The following is a 16542-nucleotide window of genomic DNA, read 5'->3' on the forward strand; positions in this document are numbered from 1 at the left end:
CCTCCTACCTTTTTTTTTTTTTTTTTTTTTAATATTATAAGATACACAAGCAAGCAAATACAATGCCAGAGTAGTGGCTGTATAAAGGCTTATCTGGTGCTGCTCATGAGGTTACGGTGCATGAATATTTACACCATACATCAGCTGGAGAGATCTTGGGCAAAATGGGTCCGGAAAAGGTGAGTTTTCAGACCCTTCTTGAATGTAGAGAGTTTCAGCAGTTCTGAGTGACAGGGGAAGGTCGTTCCATCACAACGGACCCAGAACCAAGAACCTCCAAGCTTTGCCTTTCGTGCGCGGGACCACCGAGCGAGCAGAATAGATGAGCGAAGGGGCCTAGCTGGGGTGTAGCGGTTGATCAAGTCCTGTAAATAGCTGGGAGCAGTTCTCTTGGTACATTTGTAGACAATAACCAGGGTTTTGAATGTGATACGGGCAGCTATAGGAAGCCAGTGCAGAGAAATGAGAAGAGGAGATATGTGGGAATGCTCTGGCAAATCAAACACAACTCGTGCAGCAGCGTTTTGTAAAAGCTGCAGACGTTTGATGACAGTAGCAGGAAGGCCACGCAGGAGAGAGTTGCAGTGTCCAGACGGGAAGTCACCATGGCCTGGACAAGTAGTTAGGCAGTCAATTTTTATCTGCTGTCATGGACTGAGGCCACAGAGGGACCACTTGCTTCATGTGGAGCTGAAGGGCACGAGTTTGAATCCTCTCTCCTGCTGGTAATGCCCTTGACCAAGATACTTACCCTGAATTGATACGGTAAAAAATCCCCTGCTGGATAAAAGGTAAAGTGTTGTAACTGTGCTTTGGAGAGAAGGATCAGCTAAATATGACACAGTTAAGAATCATCCTTCATATCATAACACTTATTTGACACCTTTGGCTTCTCATAAAAGACGACAGAAGACGCATCAGTCCAGTTCTGAAAACCAAAGTGTGGAGACGGCTGGATTTTAACTGCTCTTCTGTGCACAATAATGGTTTGGGAACCTTTTCCACTTTTCTTTTGTTTCCAAGCTTGTAGGGAAATTGTGTTTTTTAATTATTTTATTAGAAATGAATGGAGTCCAGTTACAATTACTTCCCCCTTATAAATCCATATTTCTGCTGTAAATATGAAGTCCTTTCTATTGTACTGCACCAGCAGGCATTTCACAAAAGCACAATTACCCTGCTGACCAAGACTATTATTTTAAACCTAATTTAAGGTGTCACACATGAACTCATAACCAGGGAACCTCTCCGACCGTCGGAGCAGCTCGGCGAGTCATCTAGATCCCGGTCAAGATTTTCACCTGTGTTAAATCACGACCTCAACAAGGATGAGCTCGTGGAAATATTCTCAGTAAGTTCTGGGACTGGCTGCAGCATGCCGTTGCTATGGTAACGACAGGGCCGTTATCCCATTACATCTTTACGTATGATATTCGTGTGTTTCATGGTTTGCAATCACAACAGCATCACACGGTGGTCAGTCTTTGAATTTACTGACTGTGCCACATAATGAGACAAGAAAAAACTGGAACTGTATGAAAGTCACAGAACGCTGTTATACTACCTTGTCATTCTTTTGGCTGCTTTTATTTTATCATAAAGCACATGTAGCACTGGGCTGGATTACATTGGTACGTTTGTTCGATGCTTTTCTCCAGCACCTCACAGAAATTAAATTAGTTGACAGAAAGCTGTAAATAAGAGTGGTCAAACTCTTGAAGGTTACACTCACAGTAGTCAACATTTGCAACACGTCTCTTTTCCACAAATACTCTGCACTTTCTCTTTGCAGAGGCAGCCAGTATTTGTGGAACTTTTCTTTGTGCAACTCTTAAAATTTATTACATCGTTTTATACTTTATTTTACCGAAATGATTTTACTTGTGTTTATAATACTGTCGCTTTTAAAACGGCAGACTGTGCAACAGCTGCACTTTCCCATTTAAACACAAAAGGAAGTTTGCTTACATACAGAAGTCGGTTATTCTGATGGAGTAAAGGGAAAAGAACAGGGCTTTCGGAAGGTCAACAGATTGCAAATTTCATCACTGGCCATATCTGTCAGCCTATATCTTGAGCCGCGCTGCACTTATTCAACATATTCATACAGGAGCAACGCTCTTCACATAGCAATATGGCGACAAAAAAAAAAATCCAAGCAAGTAGCAATTTTACAAATATTCCTGATTGCATTCCAGGGATTGAGGTCAGTTCACAATTGTTCACGAACAATCAAATATTGACTATTGTTGTAAACACACAAACCAACAAGATCAGCATTACCAACAAATTCAGGCTTATTAAAATAAATTAAAATGGTAGTGAATTGTAATATAGTGCATCTTATTCCAGTGTACATACAGTATTACTACATTTTAAACCGTGGCAGCTTATTATGATGTTTAGTGAAAAAGTTTATTAATGGCACTAAAGTGTACTCGAGACAAAAGGTAAACACTAAGGTTTCCCTTCTTTCCTCTTTTAACTGCCTACAAGAATGGTAGTTTGAAAAATCACAGTAAGATTTAAATGCAGGTATTTTGGAGTGAGTTTTCAAAAGCAGTTTTAATATTAAATATTAATAACGAAAAGTGCTACCCAGGTTTGTACACTCTGCTGTGAATGCAAACTGGAACTGAAAAGCAGTTCAGAACCAGTCATTTATATTGCAGCTTCAAAAAAGCAAATAAGAAAAATCATCTGCTTTTTTAATGTATAGGATAGATATCTCTCTTTGCAAGAGCCACTTATATATTAAACTGATGCACCAAACTGTAAAGTTACTCCTTAAGTACTTTTACAGCGGTACAGTAGTGGCAGTGATTTTAGAGGTTTGGAATATTGACAAATACTGCCCCCCTGTGGATAACCAAATGGGGAAAAAATACACGAAAAAGTAAATAAATAAATTCATTAATTATTAAACAAATAAATATTACATGGACGGTTCATAATATGATAAGACGTTTCATAAAAATGCCAGTATCTACACCTTAAAATGTTTATCTATCGGAAAATGTATTTTAGTAAGTAACTATCAAAATCCAGAAACAAAAACGGATAAATTAATAGTGATTCATGCTAACTTTAGTGTTCAACATATGGATGGCGTATGATTAGAAATTGGTCACTCGGAGTTGGCAAATGCTGCTTGAACAGGCCAAAGTGGTGTAGGTCTTCGCTCTGTTCATAGCTGATTGTCTAGTAAGTAGCTAAATTACCGATTTTAGTGATTTTTTTTTTTTTAACTCCCGATTTTTACCGTTTCTTACTTCGGACCAAATCGACCGATTAGTTTAAAGTAAATATGGTTAATCCGGAACTATTTGAGCCCCTCTGACACCACAGTGGTCTTCCTGCCATTGGCGGTGCAGCAGAACTGGTTCCTCTGCTACATGAACATCAGCCAATGATGGAAGTTCTTCCCAAATCTCACACGGTGAACATCTGGAGTGGAGGAGGCAGTGGTGGCTGCCGCTCGGTGCCCATCTCCGACCCCAGCTACAAAAGGGGCTCACGTTCCCTTGTTTTCCACACGCAGTGCAAACAGAAGTCCTGGTTTCCGAACCGAAAAAGTCACAAACAGGGTGGATGCATCTTGACCGGATCCCGACCGTCGACAAACGTCTCGTTGTCACTCTTTCCTTGCACCTCCGCCCAGCTCCTACTGGTTGTTTTCGAAGAACATGAAATCCTAGGGGGGGGGGGGGGGGGACATCACACGGAATACATTAACAGGGATGACACAGAGTCACATGCTCTTGTATGATCAAGCACCATGAATTTTACTGACAAGCAAGTGGTCGGTTCAAAAATTATTCAAATTCTATAATTCTCCCCTTTTCAACTGATTTCAGTTGTGCGATAAGACCGTAGTTAAAATACACGGTATCGATAAAGCTCTTGTGCAAACTGAATTTTTAATAAGTTCACTTCTATATAAGACTTAAACAATCTGTAAAATTCAGCAGGGGGGGAGTTTAGTTCATTTTTGCAAATGTAATTGCTCAATTCAATTCAGTGTAAGAAATAAGAAATCAGAAGAAAATAACTGACTTTATTTAAATCTTGAATAAACTCCCTCTGTTGCTTTTTACAGGCTGCTTAAACCTCATATGTGAAGTTATTACAAATTCAAACTGACACTCTGGGACAAGCGGTTTCAGTCAGTGTGTGCGTGTGTGATATTCTGACTAGGTCAATTCAGGGTAAGTACCGCGATCAGGGATCCTACCGCAGAAGCAAAGCTGGAATCACGAACCTTCAGACTGCAGGGAACCAACGGTACCACAAGGGCAAGATATGATTTCCACGACTTGTTGCTGCACATGGTGATTTTGCACAGATGTGTAACAAACGCATCACTGGTGAGACAAGAAGTGTGGGTTGCGTTTGAAGACCGCAGGGTTCTGCGGTCGGGGGGAGGAGGAGCGGGCCACTCACGATGAGGAAGCAAGCGCCGATCATCACAGCCTTCATCTTCACGTCCAGGTCCATGGGAAACTGGATACCGAAGTTGTCCGTGTCGGTGAACACCTCGCGCAGGAGCCCCGTCCACTGCTTACTAATCTTCCCAATTTTGCTGACTTCATCCATGGTTATAATCTGTCCGTTGCATGATTTAGGTGAAAAAAAACATGAGAAAACGTACAAGTTCGCGGGCTGACCTGCACAGCCGGGCCTGTGTAGTTCAAAGGGCCTTTCCGGAACTTCTCCAGTCATTACAGATGTTTTTTTCAAATGATATTACTCATTCACAACTTCTAAATTTATATTCTAAATAAATAAAATTTCAAATAAATCTTTACAGCACATCTTGCATGTACGCTTAACATGTAGAGAATCCTTATAATAACCTAATAATTTTACATCATTCAAATGGCACTTCGTGTTACATTACATTTGTTTAGCAGACACTTTTCTCCGAAGGGACTTCCAATGAACTCTTTGTAAAGTGTCGTCAGCCCACACACCTTACTCACCGCGGTGACTTACACTGCTAGATACACTACTTACACTGGGTCACTCATCCATACATCAGTGGAACACACTCTCTCTATCACTCACACACTAGAGGGAACCTGAACAGCATGTCTTTGGATTGTGGGAGGAAACCAGAGCACCCAGAAGAAACCCACACAAACATGGGGAGGACATGCAAACTCCACACAGACTGAGCAGGGATCAAACTCACAGCCTCTCGCACCACCCAGGTGCTCTGAGACAGCAGTGCTACTCACTGTACCACCATGTGCTGCACGTTGATGTTACCAGTGGGGTTGTGACAGAGACAACTTTCTCGTTTTGGAGACCTTGTTTGAAACTGGGCGGCTCAATATAATTGTTTGTAATGCAATTTTAAAACACAGATAATCTTCTAATGTTGTGTTATACCTTCAAAACAAAATTAATGAGTTTTGCACTTCTTTTTGGACTTCATGGTTTATACACCTCATTTACTTTAAATGTAAAATTGTGTGTGTGTGTGGTGTGTGTGAACTTCTGAATTCTTTATTAAATTCTCTCCCATATATTTTCTCTGGTGCCCAGGCCTGAGCAGACACACCACAGAAGAATAAAATGTGAGTAGAGCAGGTAAAATTCAGTGAAACTGATAACTAATTTTGTGTTTATACATATATATATATATATATATATATAATATATACATGCATATATATTGTATATACACACTTCACAAACACACACAGATGCCTGGTGTGGGGGATGTCATGAAGTCTTACAGCAATCAGATGAAAGAAACCGTATTTATGATGGATAAAAGTTATAGAAGGGGAAGGTCTGGCCAGAACACACCCAAAATGGTTAATATGTAATTATGTTGTATAAAACTTTTATTCACAGCATATTATCATTTTCCAGTTGCACATCTGCTTATTTTCATTGGAGCTTATCTCTCATCGATATTAAGAAATCAGCTCAAAGGTACTGATGCAGGTGCCCATCGGGCTTCATCTGGCAGCGTTCAGGTTACGGTTGTGGGTTCTGAGCCAAATCACCTGCTGGGCCCATGCAAGGTGTTCCTAAAGGGTGTTCCCACCTCGAAGTCCACGTCGGGCAGGCAGCTCCACCCGCAGAAGGGTCCGTGGAGCTTCAGCACGGGCTCCCGGTTCTCATTCTCGATGATGAACCGGGGGAAGAAGGGGTGCCACTGCTGGAGGACGTACCCCACCGTGTTGCCTGGGGGAGACTGCACTTCCATCTGCACGTGGGGAACAAATGTTTGGGTTTGGGTTTAAGTGAAGCATCACAGTATGAAAACACAGTCCACGGCTGGACACCTGCGTTGGATGTGCCTGGACTGCGACACTCCTCTCAAAGGGAGAGCTAGTAGTACAGTGCTTAAAGCTGCTGCCTTTGGAAAAGAGGTTACAGGTTTGACTCTTACCTTGGGCTCTAATGCTCTTGAGTAAGGTACTTACCCTGAGTTACTCTATTAAAGTTACCCTGCTGCACAAAGGGAGCCATAGGTAGATTAACACTGTAAATTGCTTGGAGAAAAGGATCAGCTAAATGAATAAATTCAAATGTAATCCCTGCCCTCTCAAAGTCTAATAAAGGTCTTGACACCTTTTCTGGAGCCATGTCTCTTCTGATCTCCCAACTTGAGGCTCAACACCAGATTTCTGTGTCCACAGGTACATTTCACAAGTTACCTGTCCATACAATTTAGCACCTGCCCAGTTCTGGAGCACGTGGCAAAGACAAAAATAAACAAATGTCTAGGTTTAAAAGATGCTTCAGGACACAGGATCTCAACACAAATCTGCTAGTCAATGATAGTTGTGAAGACATATAATGTGCAACTTGTAAAAGACGTGACTCTTTGGGCTGCATCCGGTGCGCTTCCGCATGTGGTTCCTATCGTTCTGATTTCATCGTCTCATGTAAGGTGGAAATGTTCATGCACCGTAATTTTATGATCATGCCGGGATAGACCTTTTACGCAGCTACTTCTGCAATGTACGTAAATGTTTGTGTGTCTCAAACAAACAAACAAATAAATAAATAGTAGGAAGGTGATCAGGTATCATGGATATTCTGATGAAGTTTTATGCAGCTACTCAGTGATGAAACGGGTAAATGTATATGTCTCCCAGCGCGCAAAGCAATTCTTTCTATCGAGATATAAATGTTCATTTAGGTTTCATCATCATTGTATTTTCTTTAGTTTTTTTGGACAGTGTTTAATACGAACAGTTACTAATAGTGAATATTTTGGAAAAGAAATCACCCAAATCACATCAGCACAGAACCATTACAGCGTCCGATGATGTCCGTGATTCAGACTTGATTATTATGGCACTGATAAAGTTATACCCCCCCAACCATATGTCCATCTGTGAAATAAAAATTATGCTGCTACTTATAAGATGGCTTTTTACTGAAGAAATTCAGCTTGAGCACTTTGCCCCAGGATACTCCAGTTGTGCTCCTCAGCCTACTACCTCTCCACACATTACGGAATTTGCCCATATTTTTGCCAGCTGTTTAAGTCGAATATGAGCGACAGGTGGAGAAAGAACGTCCCGGAGGCCCTCTCACCTCCTGCAGACAGCAAGGAAAGAAGCAGGACATGCACTTGAGCGGCCGGGTCACGGTGATGACCTCCCGGCCGAAGTTGTCGAGCACGCGGATGGTGAAGGAGCGCAGGGGCCCGCAGCACTGCCGGCTCAGACAGTCGTTCTCCTCCACGGCGTAGAACACGTTCTGACCCATCGAGTTGCGGATTTCGTACTTGTTGTTACTCTCGAAACCTGCAAGAGCTGGACACAGCACGCATGGAAAAAAGGACACATCACATCACTGTGAAAAGCTTTGACACAAACAAGGTCTTTACCTGTACACAAGTACCAGGACTAGTTTACTCCAGTAGGACTGCTTTACACTGAGCACAGCAAGTGTCTATCGTGAAAAAAGGCACTTTGAAAAGGAACAGGTGCACAATCCTAAGGAACCTTCAGATGAAGAATGACAAGTACAGTCCCTAAACCTTTCAATCATCCCTCACGTAATTATAATTCCATTTAATTCCAACAAAAAAATGTGCATAATCATCCCAGCACCACAAAAAATTGGAGACGTCTCAGCAGCTAGAATGTTATTTTGGTGTACAAGATACCTTCTATAAGTTCAACTTTCTGTTTTATAAGAAGCTGGTCAACCTGTGTGGGCAAAGTACAGAAGAAAAAGTATAGTTATATTTACAATATTTGCCATTCCCAAAGTTAATAACACTATCACAATGTTTGTATTATGGGCAATATACCTGTCTATTAATATATAACGGTATATACATTACAGAAAGACAGATAACGCAACAATCTGATTTATACACGATAATTTAATTTATACCCTCGACAGTTTGTCAATTAGTATTTCTTTACACCCAACACAATGAAAGATGAATGTTACTCAAATATCAATAACGAATGATAGAATGATGAACAATCACCCTTTGAATTCACCTGTTTCTAGTTACTTTTACATAAGAACTTACCTGTGTCAAATATTCCAGACCTGGGGGGCAGCCTGGAATGGGGGGGTTTGGCACCATATACATATTCATGTCTGTAAATGTCAGGGATCAGGGGTGGGGAGCAGAGCAAATTGGCAAATGATTAGATAGTTAATGAAAAAACAAAACAAACAGGCCTACATTTGGGGGGTGTAATAAAGCAGAGTGGGGGCAGCAGACAAGCGGAAGCGACAAGCTGTCCAGACTGGCTTCTCCTGTACATCAGTGTCTCACAGTCTTGCTCTGACTTGGCAGCCTGCTTCAGAGACATTGAGACTTTTTACCATGATGCGAACCATCAACGTGTAAAATGATGCCGCCTCAAAAAAAAAAAGTGTTTTAAACATACCAGGATTTTGAAAAGACAAAGAAGGCAAAGGAAACCCTCACTGATCATGAAAGGAAATAACAGAAAAATTAAATGACAGCCTGTGTGATTTTGTTTACTGTTCATCTGGTGAAAATGCACAGTGAGGCAGTGCATAGTGTTGGTGCCTCACAGCTCCTGGCCTGTGAGTTCAGGTGTGGGTTTGAACCCAGCCTAGTCTGTGTGCAATTTGCATATTCTCCTGGGTTTCCTCCACGAGCTCCAGCTTCTGTCTACAGTCCGAAAGTTCGGGTGATCCGGTGACTCTGAACTTCCCTTTATGTGTGAGTTAATGTGATATTGCCCTATGATGAGCTGGCATTCCCACCAGGGTGTACCCTGTTCTCACAGCCTGTCCTTCTGGGATAGGTGCCTAACCACCCAGACCCCGCACTGGACATGTGGTTCTTGATAATAGATGGATTGTTCATCTTCCCATTTAAATAAGAGGCAATTAAGTTGAGTTTATTTTACAAAAATTCCCCTTATGAGCAGATTATCAGAAATGAATGAGTCATTTTCAGGAAAGCCAGTACAATGGTTATGTCATAATGCTAAACATGCGCTAAATGAGGATTTCTGCGCAGTAATGGCAACTGTGGCGTCACTATGACGTCACAGCGATGATAGTCAGTGTTGTCATGGTGATGTCACACGTTGCTTATTTCAGTCCCTGTTATTTTACTAGCAGCTACTTCAGTGCGTGATGGCGTCATTTGCTTTACTCGTAACCATGGGAACGCGCTCAGATTCCGTCTGCAGGACAGAGCGCTGCATTACAACACACTGTAAATCGCAATAACGTTACGATGAAATTAGTGTTATCAGTTACGTTACAGCAGTGTTTGTACAACGACGTAGCACTAAAATACGAACGATCTGTTGCTCTCCGAGTTCAACACTGACGGAGAAAAAAAAGAAAACCTGAAGATTTAACAGTACATAAGTTATTGTTTAGAGAATACGATGTGTTTTGTAAACATCGTGATGATGATGATCTGCTCGGGTGCTGTTGCCCACGCAAAAGCGGCAAATAACTCCGTTTAACATTCCAACGAATTATGAAAAATGATTGGTCTAATTAATAAAGCTGACTGACATGTATGATCTTGTTTGATGTAGCAACAAGGCAAGCGGCTCAAGTTACTATTATTATTTTTATAAATATTAAATTATATCACATTGATTGAGTTTGACTTCGCTCTGCCGTTTCCCACAAATAAACTATGACATATGTAACTGAGGCAGCAATCTGAAGACGCACGAGAAGAAACACACAGCCAGGCCTACAGCCTTATGACACTCACCGGCGTTTTCAACAGCGCCCTGCGGTACGAATAGCGGATCACGGCTCGGGTCCCTATTGTACCTGACAGCGCCGCGTACGAGCAGCGCAGCTTCCCAACACACGCACGAACCACCACATATCCTGCGCTCTCATTGGTCCTTTGCCCTCGCGTGGCGACGGAACACTTAATACCCGGATTACGAGGGCGCAATGCTTTCCAGTAGAATGCGTTTTTTTAATGTTTATTAAAACTTGTATTTATAATTGAATCAGGTAGCAGAAACAGGAAATTATAAGCAGGTTACTAGTATTAAAACGATTTATTGTTTCGGGATGAGAAAATGGTACGGCGCCTGTTGTTAAGGCACGCGCTCGTTGCTATAATAATATACATCTCTCCCACTAGACCGTACACAGTGCAGTCCCTACGGGGTAGGAATTACCGCGGCTATTATTGGTCAAGGCAGCGCCGTGATGAATTTTCATTGGCTCATGTTCTTTCGAGGCGGAACTTTTCCACATATGTGACAGTTGGTAACGGATTCATCACTGCTAGGAATAACCACAACTCTCGCCTCATTGGTCAAGACCCAGCTATGGTAAATTTTCATTGGTTCCTGCTTTCCGGAGGCGGAACAGTTTTATAGATCATTGACAATAAGTAAGAACACATATGTCCTTTTACAGTAATGTTGAGCTTATAATTATAGCCATAGACATCTCAAAACCGTTTTGCATATAGTCTTAAAAGTACTAAAACAAAAGCAGACTCTTTCCTTTCCCCGAAAAAAATGTAATCAGCATTTTTTCCTTCAACTCTTATTGGAAATATATTAATAATGTAATAATGTCCACTCTCATGTAGGCCTACAAACCTCCCCCTTGCCTTAAAATAGTACATTTGAAAAACAGAAAAACAAAGATACAAGCAATGTCCAGTTTTGGGCTTCTCATCTTTTTTTTTTTTTTTTTTTTAGTGTTTAACATAGTTTTAACCAAAAAATTGCTTTGTGTCTTCTTAAACAATGCACTTCAGTAACTCGTAAAAGAAATTCCATTTTTGGTTTAACTCAGAAAGGGCTCCAGCAAAGGCATTATGAAGCTGACGGTTGTCTGATGAATCTGAAACTTTTGTACTGGGCAGATTTGGATAATCATGGTTTGACTTGCTGAATACCTACCTATATGTCCTTGGGGTTGTTTGTGTAAACATTACAGTCCTGTACTCAGTACTGTTTACTGTGTTTACCACATGTACAGCTCATCCAAGTGTAGGCCTACCTCAGAGATCGCGCTTAGGTTCTCTTCTTTTTTACCATGTACAGTCTGTGTCTGTGACATCACCTCTAACTATGGACTCTGTATTCACTGCTGTGTTCCTGATGCACAGAATGAAATGTCCCCATCTGGCCTGAGTGGTTTACCATCTGAAAAGATAACAGAAGTATACTGCTTTCAGGACAAATAAAGTTCCTTCAATATATATATATTTCTGCCTTGGCTAACTACAGCCAGGCATATATACATTTATTTAGCAGACATTTTTCTCCAAGGCAGCTTCCAATGAACTTTATGTAGTGTTATGAGCCCACACACCTTATTCACCGCGGTGACTTACACTGCTGGATACATTACTTACAATGGGTCACTCATCCATACATAAGTGGAACACACTCTTTCTCTCTCTGTCACTCACACACTATGGGTGAACCTGAACAGGATGTCTTTGGATGGTGGGAGGAAACCAGAGCACCCAGAGGAAACCCACACAGAGACAAGGAGAACATGCAAACTCCACACAGACTAAGCAGGGATCAAACCAAGCTATAACAAGGAACTTTCTCTCTCTCCTGGATAAGATGCCAGTCCGCCACAAGGAACTCCAAGCAGGACTTGCACCCCAGACTCACCAGATAGCAGGACCCGGCCAAACGTGCTGTGCCACCGTGCCCCCTATAATGAGGAACTTGCACGGTTAATGACATTGGCAACCAGCATATTAGCGCTCCTAGTGGTTCAGTCTCAAAATTCAACCCTATCCCAGCTTGCTGAAGAAAAGACATTTCTAAAATAATTTAGAATTTAATTGCATTTTCTGGAGGTAAGAGCTCTGCCACATGAAACAGATTGAATGCACAAAAACAGTGTAAAATGATGTAAAAATAGGATCACAAAAATTCTGATATAAAACTTTATAAAAATTAAATTATGAGATCATTTGTCATGCACTGTTATGCTTAGAAAACAAGTCAAATTAAATACCTCTTGCAGACAGAACTGTGCAAGCAAAAATTGTATAGTGAAGTCTGAAAAGGAATAACATGACAAATGAAAATTAATCAAATGCAAAATGGCAGCGGAAGGCTTGTTAAGAATAATTTAAATAATAAATGATTCCCCAGGACAAATTATTGATTTGTCTGGAATACCCTAATGAGAACAAGGAAAGATTTTACCCCAGACAGGACAGCATTTCTGATGGAGAACAGTAGGGACATGTTTAATTGATAACTAACAATTATCATTAGTCAAGTTTTTCCTGAAATGTCCAGATATGCCCAAATTTTGTTTTTACGTAGGAAATTATTACTATGCACAGATCATTTCGATTGTGAATATCTTCTAATCATCTAATTGAGAAGGTAAAGGTGAAATACCCTGGGTCACTTATTTAACTTGTTTGTTTAGGGAGTTTTCAAAATAAAGTGTTGAAAAATAAACATTGGAATTGAATTCTTCCTTTTGCATCACAGGAACCAGTTGCAACTGGGCTATCAGATTTTTTTAGTGTAGTTCCTCCCAGAATTTCAATATTTTTAGCGGTAATAAGTAATCTGAAATACACTTGTAATAGTTTTATATATTGTTTTTACACACATAGTTTTCTTATGTATGAATTTATTACTCTGTTCGAATTCCTGCATATAAGTCTGTGTACAAAATGCATCTTTAAGGAAGAGAATGCGTTATAAGTTCTCCCCGAATAATGCTGTTATATCCACCAAAGCAAAAATGAATATTTCAAAGCCTCACTGGGAGTGTTTTCATCTTCTCCTTCAATATATGGGCACACCGCTGCAATATATTTCTCTTGTGTCATTGAAGGATAACATCTGAAGGGTGAAATATGAAATATATGTCCTTTCTCATTTAGCGGTAAGGTTACACACTTGTACTGCAAACACTCAGCAACAAAGTACAGATCCAAGCTTCTGGGGATCATTGTTCTGAAGTATAAATGACCCAGTGACCCTTCCCGATTTCCAGTGAATGGTGTAGGAAACAGAGAACTGTGTTTAGAAGTGCTGGGCAGTGATTTACTTGCCGTGTCTTGGCTATCTATGGCTGGACAGTGTGCCCCATGCTGGCACCCAGCCCTAGTTACCAAGGCAACTTTATAATTATTCTGAATTGAATCCAGACTCAACAGGATACCTCCAAGGCATCATGGGTGTCAAAGGAAGCATGAAATAAGGAAATATGCAGAAAGCTGTATGTCAAGTTGCATGGCTTCATATGAGCCTGTTCAGTCACTAGCTTTTAACACCGATTTCGTTGCAGTTCATGTCTGGAAGATTGAATTTTCTAATTTCAGTCTATCTCCTAAAACAAAGAACACTATAAAAAAAAAAAAAAAATATTACACAAACGCATATTTGTGGTTAACATTACTCATGTTTTTCATTTTTTTAGTTGTAATTTAACTGCAGTTCAAATTAGATATGTAGATATTTCGTAGGTTATTATATTGAGTTTAACATCGTATCTTGAACCCAAAACAAATGTCTGTGAAATCAGAGTTTCTCTTACACAAACTATATATATATACCAGAAGGATCCAAAAGAACCTTGGTGAAATATCATCTCATCTCTCATAACTATTTTGACTTCATTCTTTCACATTCAAAACCAAAAGGTTATATTTAAGGCAAATAGTCCAAATAGTATTAAAAGCAAAATCATCTTTATGATACTCCAGCGATCTCTGCTCTTTGTTTTAATACAACAGTTGTGAGACTGATGGTACCTGCCGTCTAGAGTTTGATTTCATTTCAAAACTCACTCTCTGTAGGTCTCCCACCATAATTTATGACCTGTGAATAAAAGTCCAGTGGGTGAGAAAGGAGTGTGATGAGCGTTAAAGCCATAAATAGTGCTGGCATTAAAATAGTGCTAATGATGCATTAGTCTTTTACCCAAACATTGCATACAAGTTAGAGAGTACAGGCTAAATGGTGTCATTTACAATTCAAAAATCTATCTATCTATCTATCTATCTATCTATCTATCTATCTATCTATCTACAGCATCAGCTGTAAATGAGTAAATAAATATTTTTATACTTATGTGTATTATTTATATAGATAAATATTTCTTACGTTCATATACTTCATATATACACTGCAGAGGACTGGCACCCCATTCCGGGTGTACCCCCCCACAGTCTTATAACCATTGATTCCAAGATAGGCTCTGGACCTTAGGACATGTGGTTACTGAAAATGGATGAATGGATACACATACACACACGCGCACACGCACACACCCACACACACACACACACACACACACACACACACACACATATCTATATAAACTATTTAATATACTGTATAGACAGGTACGTATATATACAGTTCAAGCTTCTTACACTTTGACTTGTCACACTCACACTGACAGATCAACCTGATTCTCACTGAAGGAGACCTGCTGTGGAAGGGAGGTGTCACTGGGTCTGAAAGTCCACCTGTCAAACAGGGATCCGCAAGCTGTCAGCTGTGGTCAGTAAAGCCAGACTGGCTGTGGTTTTCCTCCACTGTGCCGAGCGGTGCCGCCACTGGGGCCTTACGGTCCTGCAGCTACTTATTCCCCATTTACATTTACATTGAGAGAAGGAGACATATCTGCAGACATGAAAGTCTCAGATGTTGTCCCTGAGTCAGCTTTCGCTGACTGTCTGACGTTAACTCTGTGCCGGTGTGTTTCCTTCCTCTGACCCTGAATCATCCTGCCATTTTGGTTCTTTCTAACCGCTTTGACCAGTACCAAATACCAAATCATTTCTATCTTTTTTTTTACAGCACTGCAGTCTCAGGTCAATCAGTTATGAAAGGTGTTTTAAGTGGAGCAAGCAAATAATACATGAAAAAAAATTTAGCATTAACTCAACAAACTTTTATGTGACATAACATCTGGCTGATGCTTTTCCTCCCAAGCACTTTGCTTGTTAAGATGCTTACACTGCTTTCATCATTTACATAACAGTGTAATTCTTATAATATCAGCAAGTACCTTGAGCCAAGGCACTACAGGAATACAGGGGGGATTTGAACCTCAGCCCTTTCAGCTCCCAAGAGCTCCTCTAACCACTATGCTACCTTAACCCCTGATATTTCATGCTTGTAAACAAGCAGTAAGTGACACAGTGTTTACATGAGTGTGTTTCTTTGGTCTCAGCAATAGGCAGATTGCTTGTTAATAATCTAAACCAGGTCATTGACATTAGTAGCTCTTGGTATAGGATGTGATTTACTGTTTGTTGACCGGTGATGGGCTTAGAATCTGTCCATCTCTATACACCTACTGCCCATCAGCTGATCTTAATTTGTTCCTGAAAATGGATCAGGCATCCAAAAACCAGATACATTTCTAATTCCTCTGTTATTCATGGAGAAAAATTACAATTTGTTCTAAGCCCATGCCAAGATCACCCCAGAATTAACTTAAATTATGTCAGATATCATAACATATGCTCTAAGACCCTTAACACATTCAAATGGAACAAACATCAATTAATAATGATGTACTAAAAATAACACAGTAACAAAATAATAATACCCACAACTGAGGGCGTGGGTACATGGTTCCCACAATGCAGTGCGTTTTGCAGTATCTCTCACCCAGCCACTTGGTGTAATTTACAAATGCAGTGTAAGTTTATTACACCGGGCTGAACATCCCAATCTTGATAAAGAAAAATCTGGATCAAATGACCGTAAGCGGTATCGGTAATTGTAGACGAAGCAAGAAAACGGGTATTGGGAGATCGATATGACTGCGGAAGGCCGTGGCATGCGTGTACTGACAAAAAATAAAAACAAAAGACCCACTGTCCACAGTGGCCACCTGACCATGACATGGCTGGAGGTCTGAAGTCGCCGTAAAGGAGTGGCTTGTTCTTGAGCAAGCGAAGGCTCTGTAACAGCATCTGAAATCTCCTTCGGAGGAGTTCAAAGGCCCCTGTCCCTCCATCTGTGTTCGGGGAGGGCTGCCACGGCCTCGGGGCCATCTGCAGGCCACACGTCATCCCCGGTGCTTGGAATAACAAAGGTGTAATTTTTCAAAGCC

The 16542-nt window shown here is 40.7% G+C and overlaps 1 protein-coding gene across 2 annotated transcripts; it reads right to left on the reverse strand.

Annotated features, from left to right (window-relative positions):
* Positions 1-1569: 1569 nt before the first annotated feature.
* LOC108927560 (phospholipid scramblase 2) lies at positions 1570-10601 on the reverse strand. Of its 2 annotated transcripts, XM_018740959.2 has the most exons (7): positions 10214-10601; positions 8522-8592; positions 8144-8186; positions 7567-7787; positions 6062-6223; positions 4444-4605; positions 1570-3694 (listed from the first exon to the last, which is right to left on the reverse strand). In XM_018740959.2, exons 2-7 carry the CDS (start codon positions 8588-8590, stop codon positions 3665-3667), a joined length of 687 nt encoding a protein of 228 aa, XP_018596475.1. In that variant the 5' UTR covers positions 8591-8592; positions 10214-10601; the 3' UTR covers positions 1570-3664. The 2 variants fall into 2 exon arrangements, with proteins under 2 accessions (XP_018596475.1, XP_018596474.2); XM_018740958.2 differs by lacking the exon at positions 1570-3694 and having other exon boundaries at positions 3712-4605.
* Positions 10602-16542: the final 5941 nt, after the last annotated feature.

This window comes from Scleropages formosus, chromosome 19 (assembly GCF_900964775.1).
Source record: "Scleropages formosus chromosome 19, fSclFor1.1, whole genome shotgun sequence".
Taxonomy (NCBI): Eukaryota; Metazoa; Chordata; class Actinopteri; order Osteoglossiformes; family Osteoglossidae; genus Scleropages; species Scleropages formosus.

Bases quoted from the DNA above. Each gene is read 5' to 3' on its own strand.
- LOC108927560 (XM_018740958.2), bottom strand. From the start codon at position 8,590: ATGAATATGTATATGGTGCCAAACCCCCCCATTCCAGGCTGCCCCCCA. The intron at 7,788-8,143 runs GTATCTTGTACA...TGCTGTGTCCAG, and splicing joins GAAAGTTGAACTTATAGAAG to CTCTTGCAGGTTTCGAGAGT. The intron at 4,606-6,061 runs GTGGGAACACCC...TGCAACGGACAG, and splicing joins TGCCCGACGTGGACTTCGAG to ATTATAACCATGGATGAAGT.